The sequence below is a fragment of the Camelina sativa genome, chromosome 12 (assembly GCF_000633955.1).
Source record: "Camelina sativa cultivar DH55 chromosome 12, Cs, whole genome shotgun sequence".
NCBI lineage: Eukaryota > Viridiplantae > Streptophyta > Magnoliopsida > Brassicales > Brassicaceae > Camelina > Camelina sativa.
This window is the reverse complement of record NC_025696.1, coordinates 31,487,879-31,504,814: the sequence shown is the minus strand read 5'-3', so window position 1 is coordinate 31,504,814 and position 16,936 is coordinate 31,487,879. Positions and strand designations below refer to the sequence as shown.

Sequence of the window (16,936 nt, the reverse complement as noted above, 5' to 3'; positions counted from 1 at the left end):
CAGTTAACTTATATATTAGCACTTTCAGTCTATAAATAGCTTGCTAAGTAAATTGTTACCCATAGAGCTGAATCAAATCCAGAATAATGTGACAGTGGTTTTTGCCATCAACGATTCCCATTCCCCTATTTCGATCAATAAACCTCAAGAGATTATGACTTATTTGATTATAGTAATGTTTTGCCAGAGAAATACTCAAGAGTAGAAAAAAAACACATAAAGAGAAGAAAAATAAATAAAATGTGTATGATGGTGTAGTTGTCTTGTATTCATGTATATTTATATATATATGTCAAACAGTCACTAACAGAGAGAACTAATTTATTCGATTCTCTAGGGATACAGATTGATATTATTCTTTTTTTTTTAATTAATGAAATAAAGATATGACATACTCTATATAATACAAATATATGTTTTATCCTCACCTGGTCACAATTTACATAATATTATAATAATGTCCAAACGAAGATTTCGTTTATATTGTAATAATGTCCAAACGAAGATTTGGTTTATAGAATATGAAAATCGGAATGCAATTGTTTCAGATATGACAATTTGAATTATTCAGAACTATACAATTAATTATATATAAACAGATATATAATTAACCCTCTACCTTTATGAGAAATACTCTAGAATAGCACACATTTAAGTTTTTGTTCCAAAACTAGCACAATAGCACACATTTAAGTTTTTGTTCCAAAACTAACACACACGCGTGAATGTTCCAAAACTAGCATTTTTTAATACTGAGTAATTAATAGAGAGAAATATTATCTCTATTATTATTTAAAAAAACTCAAAAAATCAAAAACCCGATCGCTCTTTCATTTCTCTCCGGCGAAGTTTGATGATTTTCCGATCTGAGATCTTTATTTCTAATCTCAGATTTTCCCGTGAAGCTTCAATCATGTACTAAATCGATGGCTATCATCAATAAATCTTTCTTCTTTTTTGATTTCAGAGTTTGAAATTGTTGGGTTCTCTTTCTACTTCGATTGATAGCTTCAATCACGAAAACGGACTCAGCGACGGTGAGCTTCAGTGAGAGAATCTTGTTAGCTGTTCTCGAATCTGTTAATCAAAGTAAGGATTGAGTTTTTGGAATTTTCATTGTCAGATGTTGAAATTGTTCTTTGTAAATTCTGACTTATTGTTGTATGTAGGGATGTTAAAGGTGCAAATGAGGAACATGAGAGAGAGTTACCAATTATGAATGGGATCAAATAAGATATCAAATCAATTGGAGTTTTGGACTCTGGGATTTGTTCATAAGCTCTCTTTAGTCTTGCTTCTCGTTTCAAATCATTGCAAATCAGTTAACTAACAAAAAAACTCCAATCTTTAAACTTTTTTTATATGTTATTGTAATGTTTGAGTGAGCTTTTTGTTTGTCAAAAACAGATGATGTGTAGAGCACATTTTTCAGAAATGGGGAAAGAGAAGCATAAGAAACTGATGAATCAAGGCTTGAAGCTTCTATAAGTATGTTATAGTGAAGCTTGTAAGGAGATGAAGATTAGAAGGACTGATTTGAATTGGTAGGTATCTAGCTTGCTATGAGTTTTTGAATAGTTTTGCTAATGGCATAGATCAACTTGGTAGTGTTTCTTGGGGTTTTAAGGTTAATCAATCTGGTAGTGTTGCAGAACTAGTTTAAATGTGGGGTGATATATAAGATATCTCTTGAAGTAATGTTAAAACAAAAATTGAATTCATGGAATGATCATGTTGTTGAATAAGGTTTGCAGGTCTAACTCAAGTGATTGATGATATACATGATGACAAATATTTCAAGAACAAAGCAGAGAGTTGATGATGAAGATGGAAAAATGGTCACTTGAGTGGAAGTTTGAGTTCGTCATTATGGAAGGTCTTCCTAAAATTCAAGAACACCTTCCTAAAAGCTATGGAATTCTTCCTATTTTAGTTTAAAATGTGTTTTTAAATCTCTTTATATGTGTTTTGTTGTATTGTATCACATATTACTTTATTAATGATTTGATTATGTCCACATATTGGTGTTTTACAATAAAGATAGCAAATAGAAGTATCCAACATGATGTTTTAGGAAGATCTTCCTAAACGTCAATGAATTCTTCCTAAATTTCAAGGAGTTCTTCCTAAACGTCAATGGCTCTTTCCTAATGCTTTTTTTTTTCTTTTCATGACGGTCTTCCTGAAATTCAAGAAATCATTCATAAATATATGAGAATCCTTCCTGAATGTTACATTCAAATCCTTCTTATATGTTTACCGGTGAAAACACAGCTATCTACCAAAATATCGAGATAATTAATACAAAACCTTCCTGAATATGTTTTAAAACAAGTTTTGTGGTGAAAACCATTCAAACTATCTTTCATAACCAAAATCCTAATGCTAAACACAAAGACCATGTGAATACAAAGACTCAAACTGTATATACTTCAATCTCATATGGCAACTGAAGCCTTCAATCTTGTATGAGCACTGTTCGTCTTTGGTTATGAGTGTTATTGCAGCTCCAATTCTTGACGGAAACAACGGTGGTGTGGTATGGTCTGGTTAGGCGGCGGTGGTGTGGTCTGGTTAGGCGGCGGTGGTGGAGGAGAAAAGGAAGAGAACGAGGAAGGTGGTTCGTGGGGAATGAATAAACAGTACATTATATTGTACTAGGAAAAGTGATTGAATTAAGCTTTGTCAAAAATTCTTGAAGCATTCTTGAAAATTTAGGAAGGGATCCGTAAACATTAGGAAGACCTTCCTACACGGTACAAGAGACTTTGGCGATGGTTCTTGACGGACGGAAACAACGGTGGTGTGGTGTGGTTAGGCTGCAATGGTGGAGGAGAAAAGGAAGAGAACGAGGAAGGTGGTTCGTGGGGAAGGAATCAAGAAGATTGGGCTAAATTTGGGAGGTGGATTGTGTCCAAGGAGAAGAATGCAAACCGAACATACCTTTTTTTTGGATTTCTGAATATTTAGGAAAACCTTCCTAAAATTGAAGAACATCTTCCTAAATATGATGAAACACCTCGTAAACATTATGAAATTCTTCATAAATTTAAAGAAATGAGTTTTTGAATCTTTTATTTATGTTTTGCCTTATGTATCAGCTTGGTTCTCTTGTTGTAGATATTGATTGGAATAAGAAGCTTCATATAATCTTTAAACCATTATGTTTATGAAAATCATCCTGAATTTCAAGGTGTTGATCCTCAATAGTATTGAACCCCCTAAATTCGTATAAATGTGTTTCTAACTATATACTTTTGTGTATTTTACTTCAATGTGTCAAATATTAGTAGATCACTCTATAATCCAGGGGTAATGTTATCATTTTTGTGATATTAGGAAATCCAAATTGTCTTTATGAAAGTCATCCTGAAGTTCAAAATGTTCTTCCTGAATTTTATAAAATCCTTCCCAAATTTGATAAAATTCTTCCTTAATTTCATATATTTCTTCCTGAAGCTCAGTCACTGTTAAAACAAAGTACAGACAAAAACATATGACACTGTTATTTGGGCAAGGTTCAAATTCTATGGCAATCATGCTTTAGATTTATCATTAGATAGCATCTAAATCTAACAGCACAAAGATATAAGCTTGATGGTGCATGCTAGGCTTAACACAGCTCCAAAACCATATCAATAAGCAACAAGAACAATTCCACATAATTTCAGTTAATCATGAAATTAATCTTCATTATGCTCAAATTACAGAAAAAGCTAATTTGTTTTTTCTTATAGGCCAACTATCGAACACCTTATGGGCACTAATAAATACTAACAAGTAGCACCAAAAAAATGAAGTTTGACCTTATAAGGACACGAAACTGGAGACTTCTATAATCTTCCTAACACAAAGATAGAACTTGGGCTCTGAAATTTTGGCAGCCACTTCAACGCCGCAGCTTCAATCATCACATTACCAACGAAATTACCCAAACGATCTGTCACATTAGTCGCATACTTATCCCAAATATGTTTTTCTTCACCAAAGACTCTTTGATAATCTCCTTTGTGATTTTCCTCCTAATCTTAAGTGCCTTAAATATCATCTCACTCTCAATCTCTCCGTCGTCATCACCATCAAAACCGAGAAAAATTACAAAGGGAAGGAAGAGAGGACGCAACATCAGCATCAGAAGCAAGTCGAGTGTAGATTGAACCACTGAACTATGGAATTCTTCAGGTTACAAGAGAGATCTCGGGTAGCTTCGATCGGTCATCACCATCAACATCACCATCAACTACGGAATGTTGATTTTCAGATCTCAGTCAGAAAAATAGTGAAAAGAATCGATAAACCAAGAAAGGGTTAGGCAAACACGATGGTGAGAACACGACGACAACTGCAGATCGACGATGAGAATCGATTGGCAAGAGATCTGGGATGCTTCAAGGTCTTGTGGGAGTAATGATTCAATTGGCTTGTGGAAACGTTCCTTCGTCTCGCTTCGAGCTTATCTGTCGAGATAAAGATAAGATTTTAATTATAATTGTATTGTTTTTAGTATTACATTAAAAATTTTGTGCTACTTTTGGAATATTTGAAGACATATGCTAGTTGTGGAATAAAAACTTAAAATTGTGCTATTTTTGTCAATTGCCCTACCTTTATTCCAAATAATTTCACATTAACCGGAAAAACCAAATAAAATAATGGGATGGTTGGAATTTTTGGGTTTGTCCGCCCAAACCAAATAATATTGATTTCACATTTATTTTAGTTGTGTATATGATTTTGAATACAAATTCATATTTGTTTATATAATTGTCTTTTGTTTTTTGTTCATAATTAGGCTTCCAATGATTATGTTTTTCTTTTGAAGATTTAAGTGTTGGATTTTAATTTTAGATATACTCAGTTTAAAAAGATAAAAATCTCAGTTTAAAAAGATAAAACAATGTTTTGATAAGTTAGTTTATAAGATACATAACTAACAAGTTTCAACTGAAACCACATGTAACACATGTGTAACAGAAAATACAAATATTTTGTTTAAAACATTGATAAACAAGAGTTTTATAGAGATTTTGTGTATGTATTACTCATAAAAGAACATGTAATACTTAAGATAAATTTTGAATTATGGATGTTTAGGTTATAGTCATTGAAATTTAATACTTTGAGAAAGTTATTATTGATAAGGTGAGCAAAACAAAGCATAAACATCAACCTAAACATGTAAATGAATCTCAAATGTGGAATTTCAAAATAAAAAATATAGAGAGTGAGTAAACAGTCTTAAAAGAGTAGTTAAATGAGGTGTTAGTCGCAAAGTCTTCAGATATCAGTCACAATATCGTCGCAAAATAGGTCTCTAATTGATAGCAAAAGAGTGACAAATTGAGATAGTCGTAATATAGTGGCAAATCAGTCGCAATGTGTGACCATTTTAAGACTACCATATAAACATCACAAAATAAAAATCCTGAATTCTAGACATTATGAACAAAACTGTTTATATAAATCACTAAGGAGAACTCATAGTAGTAGTATAAAGTACATGTAATAGTAAGAGTTAGTAAAACAATGTTTACATCACTTAGTTTTGAATTTTTCTTCATTGCAACACATTCTCATAAAAGAACATGTAACACTTAAGATAAATTTTGAACTTATGGATGTTTAGTTTATAGTCATTAAAATTTAATACTTTGAGAAAGTTATTACTGATAAGGTGAGCAAAACAAAGCATGAACATCAACCTAAACATGTAAATGAATCTCAAATGTGAAATTTCAAAATAAAAAATATAGAGAGTGGGTAAACAGTCTTAAAAGAGTAGCTAAATCAGGTGTTAGTCCTAAAGTCTTCAGATGTCAGTCACAATATTGTCGCAAAACAGGTCTCTAATTGGTAGCAAATGAGTGACAAATTGAGATAGTCGAAATATAGTGGCAAATCAGTCGCAATGTGTGACCATTTTAAGACTATCATATATACGTCACAAAATAAAAATCTTGAATTCAAGATTATGAACAATACTGTTTATATAAATCACTAAGGAGAATTCATAGTAGTAGTATAAAGTACATGTAATAGTAAGATTTAGTAAAAGAATGTTTATATCACTTAGTTTTGAATTTTTCTTCATTGCAACACATTCTCATAAAAGAACATGTAACACCTAAGATAAATTTTGAATTTATAGATGTTAAGTTTATAGTCATTAAAATTTAATACTTTGAGAATGTTATTATTGATAAGGTGGACAAAACAAAGCATAAACATCAACCTAAACATGTAAATGAATCTCAAATATGAAATTTCAAAATAAAAATATAGAGAGTGGGTAAACAGTCTTAAAAGAGTAGCTAAATCAGGTGTTAGCCGCAAAGTCTTCAGATATCAGTCACAATATCGTCGCAAATTGTGACGTCTTTGTTACTAAATAGGGGTAAAAAATGTAGATGCAAATAAGTCTCAATATGCAACGTTTTTGCGATTTGCTGTACTGACTATATATTTGGTCACAGAGTAGTCGCAAATTGTGACCATTTTGAGATGAATTTATTTTCGACGCAAATTAGTCTTAATATAGTCGCTAATTTAAGACTCTTTTGTGACCTTTATGTTTTTTTGTTAATGAGCAATGTTTTTCTCTCCAATTTTTTTGTAGTCGTTAAGTCGTCGCAAAATAGTCTCAAAAGCGTCGTTCTATTTTGCGACTGAATAAATAGTCACAAAATGTAGTCCCAAAATGCAGGTTTTCTTGTATTGAGACTATATGTATCATGAACATTTTTTAATTAACTCATATTGAGTTTGACGTTTTTGAAAAATCATCCAAGTCCATAAACGAGAAAAATGACAAACTATTTTTAGCATAATCGAACAATTCTTATTAAACGAATCTATAAAAGAACTTCGGTCAGAAAGTAATTCTCGTACGAGTATTCTACGTAGAAATAAAGAATGGCAAACTAGTCTTAGCATAGTGAAAGACAAATATAAACATGAATGCTTATAACTACGACAACCTTAAAAAGTAGACATCAATGGAAGCAGTTTGATCAGTTTCTATGTCTTTAGATCTTTTGCACGACAAGCCACCCCATCTATTTTTTAATTACAAAATTTTCATAACGGTCACAAACAATCCGTGATGAACTTAGTGATGAGACTGATAGCTTGGTTGTGTGGTTAATGTTAAGATCATGATTTACTTTGAGTCTTCTCTCTAAGATTGATGAACAACCTTAAAAGGACTGATTTAGCCGGCCTGATTTGGAAAGATGTCCACAGTCACGAAATTTGGTGGCTATACTATATATATAGCAATGGAAAGGAGCAAAGAAATATAGCGTTGTAGCTAATCGAATTTCGTTGCTATCCATGACGATTAATATGCTGCGCGCAAAAGATTTTGTAGCTTATGTACAACTTCACCACAAAATATTTCCGTAACCATTAGTCACGACATGTCACATACAAACTCGTAGCTTATATATCCACAAATTGGGACAGATATTACTCTATAATAGCCACAAGTTAGCTACAATATTGTCGTGTCTAGTATACCAGAGATAGACACCGTATTCGTGTCTAATTGCTACAAAATAGCAAGAATAAATATGCAACTACAAATAATTACAAATTTCAGTTGTGGTTCCACGAGATATACGTTACTAGCTCATGGCTATTTTAGTTACGGAAGATGTTGTGGCAATACGTGATCAGAGATGGAAGTGAAACCATCCGAGCAGAGCACATAGTAGGGTGGATGAATAAGAAACTCTTAGTCTGCTTAACATTGATACTAAAAAAGAAAACTCTTATTAGTCTACTTAATATTGATACCCAAAAAAAAAACTCTTAGTCTTACGTCCTAGACATTCAGGGATAGATGGATATGTTATGAACCAACTATTTGCTTGTGAATTAAGGAAGATATGAAAGCTTAGCTCCCTCTTATCCCTAATTCTCTCTTAGAGATAAAGGTTAATTCTTGGGGCTTCCTTTCTCATTAATCAATAAAGACCATTATATAGGCCTTGATATAACTTAATCAAAACCCTAGTAAAATATAGAAAATACTTTAACGTAGAATGGAAATTATGAAAACCAAATGCATAAACTAAAACACCAAAACTAATAAATTAAAATGTCCTAACCATACTCTAATCTACCTAACCATGATCACGTATCATTACTCCACCCTTCGATTTGGAGCTTGTCCTCAAGCTCCAACTGTGGTTGCACGACTCTAGCAGTTTCTTCGCACCACTAGCAGCTTCTCTGTGTCTTCCCCCCACGTCGACATGTCTTCTTCTTCTTGTCGAATCCTTGGTGGCTCTTTCAACTTTATCTCTGCAGCCAGAGACTCCTCCTTTTCCTCAATCTCCACCACAGGAAGTGATCTGTTGATCATCTCCTCTGCCATGTGGGTCGGTGAGTTTGGCTCCAACACAGACGCTGCAGCTCCTAACTCTGCCGCAACCGAAGCTTCAGTGTAATGACCCTCACCAAGAGTAGAAATTTCAAAACAAAAAGGTCGAGGAAATGGGACGGAAAAGACCTAAGAAAGAAGAAGAAGGAAAATAAAGGTGAATGACCCAAGGAAGTCCGAGGAAATATTTGTGAGTCGTAGAATGGCCGAGAACAAGACAGAAGTACCGGACGCACGGTCGAGACCCTAAAATTCACCGAGACAAGTGGTCGAGAAAACTTGTCGAGAAGGTCGAGAAAATTGGTCGAAGAAATTCATCGAGAAGGTCGAGAAAACTCGTCGAGGAAATCCGTTGAGAAGACCCGAGAAATTGTCGAGACATCCGAGACGCATAGTCGAAGTTGCCCGAGACGTATCAATGAGGCGTACGTCCGACTTGCCCGAGAGACTACCAAATGTACCGAGCAGAACGTCCGAACGGTCGAGAAAATGATCTGACTGAGTCGAGAACTGTCAGAGAGAATGTCGAAGGTGCCGGACGAAGGACTCAATATTCTTTTGGTAAATTATTATTTCCTTAGAAATATGGACCAATAAAAATTAAGGAAGGTGGAAGATTATTTTAATCAAAGAGGAATTAGTGGGGGAATTAAAAATTCAAGAAGATTAAGAAGAGATAGTGGGGGATTAGTTTAATCAAGGAGGATTGGTGAAGTTGGCAGAATCTGATTGGTCAAGAGCTAAGGATTAAGCTCACTTAAACCACATGCACTAATGGAGATGATCACATGCACTAACAAGAAGAAGATTAGTGGCTTAATGGCGATCGATGATTGGGGGTGAGATTCACGCAGCGCATGCAACGGTGGAGGAAGACACTTATCAAAGCCCACTAAGGAAGAAGGTTCCAAATTGTGTCTATAAATATGGGGTGATCAACTTCATTTGGGGATTACTCTCCTAAACTCTCTCAAAACACTTAAGATTTGCCGAGAAAAAGAAAGAGACAAAGAAGAGAGAGTTGTCGAGTAAGATTGTGAGAAAGACCAAGAGTGGTTGAGAGGGAGACCGAAGGAGAATCACTTGTCTCAAAAAGCGGAGTTGCAGCTAGCGATCGAAGAAAGATCGAGTGTGAGACGCCTTTGCGGTCGAGAAAACCATCGAGAAAAGAACGGGTTGCGATCGACGGAGCGAGAAGCTGTTGATGCGAATAGGAGTGGATTGTCTAATCGAGTGGTGCTGTGAAGTCCGAGTATCATCGACGATTGCGTAAGAGGTGAGTCTGTGGTAAGGCATGTAGAGTAGTTGCATGTCGTTTTGGTTGAGATTTTTGGTGCATGCAAACATGATAGGATTCGTGCTAGAATCATCATGCGAAAATGAACTAGTTGCATGCTAAATAATTGGGACTCACTCAATAATTGGTTGAAGGAGAACTTGGGTGCATTTTAAGTATAAACGGATTACTTTAAATTTGGTTTAAGGGTTGCATGCATGATCGAAGCTAGAGGATTTTGTAAGTAATATTTCTTACTTAAAATCGGTTTCATGCATGACTAAAGGAGTGAAGTGTTTTGCATTTTATTGCATAATATTGAGTGAGGTTACTTGCATGCTTAATTGGATTAGGAGGATTTAAGGGAATTAAAACATTTGGCTTTGCATGCATAATTTGGACTTGAGGATTTAAATGGTTAAATCAAATTGGTTGCATGCGTGGATAAACTTGTTGCATGAATTGCTTAAGTTAAGGATATGGGTTGCATGCATAAAGAATAATCTTAAGTTGCTTGATTTATTTTCTTGCTTCTTGTTGATTATTCCATGTTGATTTTCTTGCATGATTTCATGCTAACGAGCTTGATGTATCATCGCTTGAATTTATGGTGGTGTGTTTGGTTGTAGCTTAGCCTCTTGAATTCGTTTCTTGAGTCTTAGCTTGAGTAGTGTGTCGATATTTCTGTTCCCAAAAGCGTATGTCACGCGTGAGTTCCCGACGACCACTCACGCGAGGACAATGTTACAGCTGGCTAGCTACCAGCATAACCGCTACATGACGATGTAGCTATTGGAGGGTTCATGCCGGAGAACTTTGTGGTCTCGGCATGGGAAGTGTTGGAATGGAACAGATTATCGAAGGGCCCTAGGAGTAAAGAGTCTAGAGTAATCAAGTGTCCCTTGTTTATGTCTAGTCGTCTTTACATGTTGCGTGTTGCGTGTTGTTAAAGAGTCTATGGTATTTTAAGTATCTAGACGTCTTAGTAAGTCGTGTATGAGATAAGAGTCTAAGGTTCAAGTAGTTCTTGTTTCCTTAGGTCGTCTTTCTCTTATGGTAGCAAGTTTAGATCGTTCGAATGAAGCCGTAGAGATCTAATCTCCCTTTCATGTTATTGTTTGAATTGCTTCCGCTAAGCTTTTGTTGCGTTACTTTGATGTAGTTTGCTAGCTGTTGGGGCTTGCTAGCTTTCTTTGATTGCCGGGGTAGTCGGCTTGGGGAGAGTAGTATCCAATTTAGGAAATAAGGGGGGTACCCAGACTCACTGAGTAATCTTAGATTACTCATGTCTCAGTTGTTGTGGTTTTGCAGGGAAGCCTAAGTGAGTCTAGAGCCGGAGCAAACGTTAGGGTACCGGATAGGGTTTTCTTGTGTTTCTTGTAAAACCCTATATTTTCTTAAACGAATAAGTGTAAAGTTTTCCGACTATCTTTATATATATTACTTTAATGATTTATTTGCGATTAATTATTTTATTAAAGTGATATATATACGGTTTTCAGGAAAGCATGGCAAGTTGCAACTGATACTCGGCCTAGTCTGGGCTAACACAACGCACCAGGCCGCGAGGGTTGCAAAGCCTNTTCCCAAAAGCGTATGTCACGCGTGAGTTCCCGACGACCACTCACGCGAGGACAATGTTACAGCTGGCTAGCTACCAGCATAACCGCTACATGACGATGTAGCTATTGGAGGGTTCATGCCGGAGAACTTTGTGGTCTCGGCATGGGAAGTGTTGGAATGGAACAGATTATCGAAGGGCCCTAGGAGTAAAGAGTCTAGAGTAATCAAGTGTCCCTTGTTTATGTCTAGTCGTCTTTACATGTTGCGTGTTGCGTGTTGTTAAAGAGTCTATGGTATTTTAAGTATCTAGACGTCTTAGTAAGTCGTGTATGAGATAAGAGTCTAAGGTTCAAGTAGTTCTTGTTTCCTTAGGTCGTCTTTCTCTTATGGTAGCAAGTTTAGATCGTTCGAATGAAGCCGTAGAGATCTAATCTCCCTTTCATGTTATTGTTTGAATTGCTTCCGCTAAGCTTTTGTTGCGTTACTTTGATGTAGTTTGCTAGCTGTTGGGGCTTGCTAGCTTTCTTTGATTGCCGGGGTAGTCGGCTTGGGGAGAGTAGTATCCAATTTAGGAAATAAGGGGGGTACCCAGACTCACTGAGTAATCTTAGATTACTCATGTCTCAGTTGTTGTGGTTTTGCAGGGAAGCCTAAGTGAGTCTAGAGCCGGAGCAAACGTTAGGGTACCGGATAGGGTTTTCTTGTGTTTCTTGTAAAACCCTATATTTTCTTAAACGAATAAGTGTAAAGTTTTCCGACTATCTTTATATATATTACTTTAATGATTTATTTGCGATTAATTATTTTATTAAAGTGATATATATACGGTTTTCAGGAAAGCATGGCAAGTTGCAACTGATACTCGGCCTAGTCTGGGCTAACACAACGCACCAGGCCGCGAGGGTTGCAAAGCCTAAGTAACCTCGGCTGCGGGTGGGATTGTGCTAGGGAGGACCGGTTGGGAAGTCTGCAGCTTCCGTCCTTCGACCGGATCACCTCGGTGCAATTCCGCAAGTGGCGTTCCGTGGCTGTCCGATGGCCTTCGTGGTCATAGTACGGTTCGGGGGCGTTACATTCAGCCCCTAACGTTTCCATCACGGTTGTTATAGTCACAGCCGGTGGTTTCGAAGTCACCGTCTCTACCACTTCTCTCCTCACGTCGTTTAGTTCCACCGAAACCACAACCAACATTGGATCCGGTGTCGATGTCACCGTCTCCGTCGCCACCGCTTGTTCTTTTGTCTTCTTCTCTTGCTCAGCCTTCGCTTGCATGTTCTTCACTGTCTCAAACACCACATCAACTAGTTTCTTCATCTCATCAATTCGTCTCGTTAATGAATCAAAGTGGAACTCCATGGTATCTTAATATCTTTTAGGGACTTCACAGGATTAGTTTCTCCCATTGAATCCGTCTGCTCTGATACCAAATGTTATGAACCAACTATTTGCTTGTGAATTAAGGAAGATATGAAAGCTTAGCTCCCTCTTAACCCTAATTCACTCTTAGAGATTAAAGTTAATTCTTGGGGCTTCCTCTCTCATTAATCAATAAAGACCATTATATAGGCCTTGATACAACTTAATCAAAACCCTAGTAAAATATAGAAAATACTTTAACGTAGAATGGAAATTACGAAAACCAAATGCATAAACTAAAACACCAAAACTAATTAATTAAAATGTCCTAACCATACTCTAATCTACCTAACCATGATCACGTATCAGGATATTAGACTTTCGTTATACAAAAGAAAAAACATCAAATGCTTCAATCAATCTGATCCAAGGCCTCAGCGAATACTTAGTTGGCATGTGCTTGAAGCTAGGGGAGAAAGTATCAACTCCTTAAGGTTTGGAGCAAGATCTTCGGGGCTATCAGCCAGGATTGTCCTCATCTTTAGGTGACGAGCATTTTTCAAGTTGTAAACCGCAATATCACTATCATGTCGTCCCCCAATGTATGGTGTCCAGGTTAAAATTTGTAGACTCGACAATGGGCATTCCGGGACAGAACTCGGTTGATTCCAGCAAGCCACACAATATTCACTGAACATATTATGCTTAGACCAAGCAGATGAATCAGATTAAAAACCATAAAGAGTAACAAGAAATAGTTTATCAAAGAAACTTACTTCCACTGGAGAGATGTTTTTTTTTTTTGTCAAACCTTGTGCCTTCATTCATTCAAATATATAAGAGTCCATTACAAGTACATAGAAGAGGCAAGGAGCAGAGTTTAAAACAACAAAGAAAAAGCATTCCCCAATGCCAACAGGTGATAAACAGAGTGATAAAAGAAAAACATCAATTGTATAGTCTAAGAGAGCTATGAGCCACAGGCTTGAGGGTCTAATGGTACATGTGAGATCATGGTACATCGATAGACCATCTTCGAGGGCTTCAAAGGATGGTTGAATAGTCACTGTCATCCAACATTGTGACGTTAACAAAGGTATCAGTGCCTCAATGTCCACCGGGGCGATAGGAACCCACAGTAACAGGACGGCAAAGAAACCGGTGACTATGGTGCTATAGTTGGTTAGGGATTGCTTTGAAACCCAAAGCATAAGGTTCGGATCACTTTGTGAATTCACAATAAGGACTGGTTGGGACAAGATCCATGTGGTGGAGGTGGTTGAAAGACGATGCTTGTAATCATCAAATAGCCAGCTTAGTTTGTATCCGTCAATGAACAAGATGTGTTCAAAATCGAGATTACCACTTTTACTAGAGCAGTTCAAGGAGCAAATACCATATATCCATATGCTTTTATAACCAAATCTCATTACTCTAGAAGCATCTAAGGCCAGGTTCCGTGAAAAATAGATGAATAACCAAATCAGTACTGTCATTACCTTTCTCCAATGGAGTCTTCGACCAAAGAGTAAAGGGAAACGAAGCAGTACATTGCACTGGAAATCCATAAACGATGAAGTAAAGGGCCTAGGCTTCCTCTTTTGACCAACCTGAGGATAATAAATGGGTTTGACATGTTTTTGTGCTAATGGGCTTTTCTTGAGGCCTAGGTCCACTAAGGGAAACCCTAGGTTTCCAAGAGGTCGCCGCAAGGAATGGTCGGGTTGTCGGCCGCCCGAGATGGACGGAGAGATCTGCGTTGCAGACGGGTTCTCCGTTGAGTGGGGAGCCGGCGGGTTCATGTAGTGGCCGTGGTAGCAGGGATCGTCTTTGGTAACTAGGTCCACTGGGGAAAATCCTAGTGTCATAACCGATTGCCAAAGTGAGAACTGGTTGAGGCGACTATCCGAAAGTAGCAGAGATTTTCCCAAGAGCGGAAGCATCCCTGGTGAAGGTGAGTTCGGCGGAGTCAGTCGGTGGCCTTGGTTAGAAACGACGATTGAAGATAAGTCCACTAGGGAAAATCCTATCTTCATAGTAATTTGCCATGGTGAGGGGTGAGAGAAATGGTTTCCCGAGATTTGCGAAGAGAGTCTCTCCGGAGGAGTGTAGATCGGCGGGAGCATACAGCAATTGTGGTTTGAATCGGTGGAAGATTTTATTGGGGTTGTAATAGGGTTAAAACAAAGGGAAAACAGAGAGAAAAACTTGAAAAAAGAACTACTAGCAAGATCGACTAACAGATAAGCAGGTAAAGTTAAAGATGGATCCCAACACCGGCGAGAAGGAGTCTCACCGGTGCCGGAAAAAATGGTTGAAAGAGTCTCCTCGATATTCGTGTCTGGGAGAAGAAATATTCCAAAACTATATGAGCTTCCCACTAGAGAGATGTTTAATACTCGTAAATTAGGAGAATCCTTGAGCAACTGGCCAAGGACATGCGACACGTCTTCCTTGCACACACATAGGTTCAGATGTTCAAGCTGGTTGAAAACAAAACCATCACCATACACACCCTGCCCACATTATATAAAATTATTACTTAACGGAGTATTCTAGAAATAGTATCCACAACTTGCGGTTGATAAATGGAACTTAATTACCTCTAAACAACATATCGTGAGACGCTTGACAGATGTGATTGATGCAATAAGACTCTTCGGATTAAGGGATACTGCTTCCCTCAGCTTAGGCATATTCTTAATCAAAGAGTAGTGCTCCTCTTCATTCATGTCTTCAAGTTTCAAATACTTTAAAGATGGAGTATCTACCTCATACCCATCTAAAAAAGAACAATTATCTACAAGGAGTGTTAAACTCTGCAAAGTTAGGACGATAATAGTGAACGCTCCGGTACCAATTTGCACCGATAGATCATCAAGAACAGGACAAATAGAAAGAAGATCCTGAAGAGATTTTCCATTTACGTAATCCACAGTTTTAAGTTGAAATGTTTTCAGAGAGGGAAAACAAACCATAGACGGAACATCCATGAGAACCACATAATTGAGTTTCAAGGTCACGAGCGATTTGCAGGTAAACAAGCTACACGGAATTATGTTTTCATGCACCGGATGAAAACGAATATCAAGCTCACGTACATGGTGAGAAACTGAGATTTCAATCCACCTCTTGACATCTTCAGGTTTAATATCGTCATTTAGATGTAAGACGAGTCGCAAGCTTTCTATGAACGGAGATTTATGTAATGGCAGCTTCTTGTTGATAAAATCCCCAAGTACATCATCGCCTTCTGTACCATATGGAGATAAGAACTCGAGTTTAGGCAACCACATCCAAAGAAACTCCCATCGCTTAGATAAAACACAAGTGGATACAGCTTTTTTTGTTGGAAGAAACGATAATATCTTCACCAGCACGTCATCAGGCAATTCATTGATTTTTTCCATATCTTACTGTTAAACACAAGAGAAGAACAACAAAAGAGTCAAACGATTTATTTTTTTTGGTTAAGTCAAGGAAACGAATTAGTAACAAGAGAAAACACAGAACACATACCGGACAAAACCCAACAACAAACAAAAAGCTGTAGTGTTGAAATCTGAGACAGGAAAAAAAAACCCTAGAAAATAAATAAAGAGGACCTGTGAATTCCAGTGGAAGCTCGGTTCTTCTAGAATTCATGAATCCGAAACACCCGAACAAGTGCGAAAGCATTTGGTTTCGATTTATAAGAAAGAAGGTGTGACAACAGAATAGGAATCGTCTCCGTAAAAGATTCGAAAATGGCAAAACTACATCGGTACTCACACAACTCATTGAACAATTCGTCTTCTTCACATTAAATTGGGTTAGCGAAGAAATTTAAACCTCTAGTAGACCTAGGCTAGGGCCAGGTTTCATGTGAATTTGTTTTTGTTCTTTTCATTTTCAGCATTTTGAAAGATGTTCAACAGCTCAATTTGGTTTTGATGTATAAGAAAGTTTGAGCTGAAATCAATTTTAATATACAAAATTATTATAAGAAAAGAAAAAATAGAGATGCCTCTTCATATTCTATTCAAAATTCAAATGGCAAATTTAGTAAATGAACCAATGTAGTCCAGGTGTGGACCTCAGATTTGAATTGTTGAAAAGCTCTTTAGTAAATGAACCAATGTAGTCCAGGTGTGTAGCTACATGTGCATTAATTGTTCTTATAATACATTGAAGCATTCTTTCTTTCAGTATTAAAAAAAAAATATACATATTTTTCGAAAGCAAGTTGTTAAAATTCGGACCACGATCACGCAACTTTACTAAAATTCGAAACTATCTGACCTTTGTTGAACACAAATGGAAATAGATAGGAAAATAGACTTCTTGATATACAAAAAAAAAAAAAAAAAAAAAAA

At 36.7% G+C, this 16,936-nt stretch overlaps 1 protein-coding gene across 1 annotated transcript; it reads right to left on the bottom strand.

Moving 5' to 3' along the window:
- Positions 13,016-15,991, bottom strand: LOC104734054 (FBD-associated F-box protein At5g38590-like). Its single transcript, XM_010453562.1, has 4 exons — positions 15,185-15,991; positions 14,963-15,097; positions 13,612-13,614; positions 13,016-13,285 (listed from the first exon to the last, which is right to left on the bottom strand). The coding sequence occupies exons 1-4, from the start codon at positions 15,989-15,991 to the stop codon at positions 13,016-13,018; spliced, it is 1,215 nt and encodes a 404-aa protein (XP_010451864.1).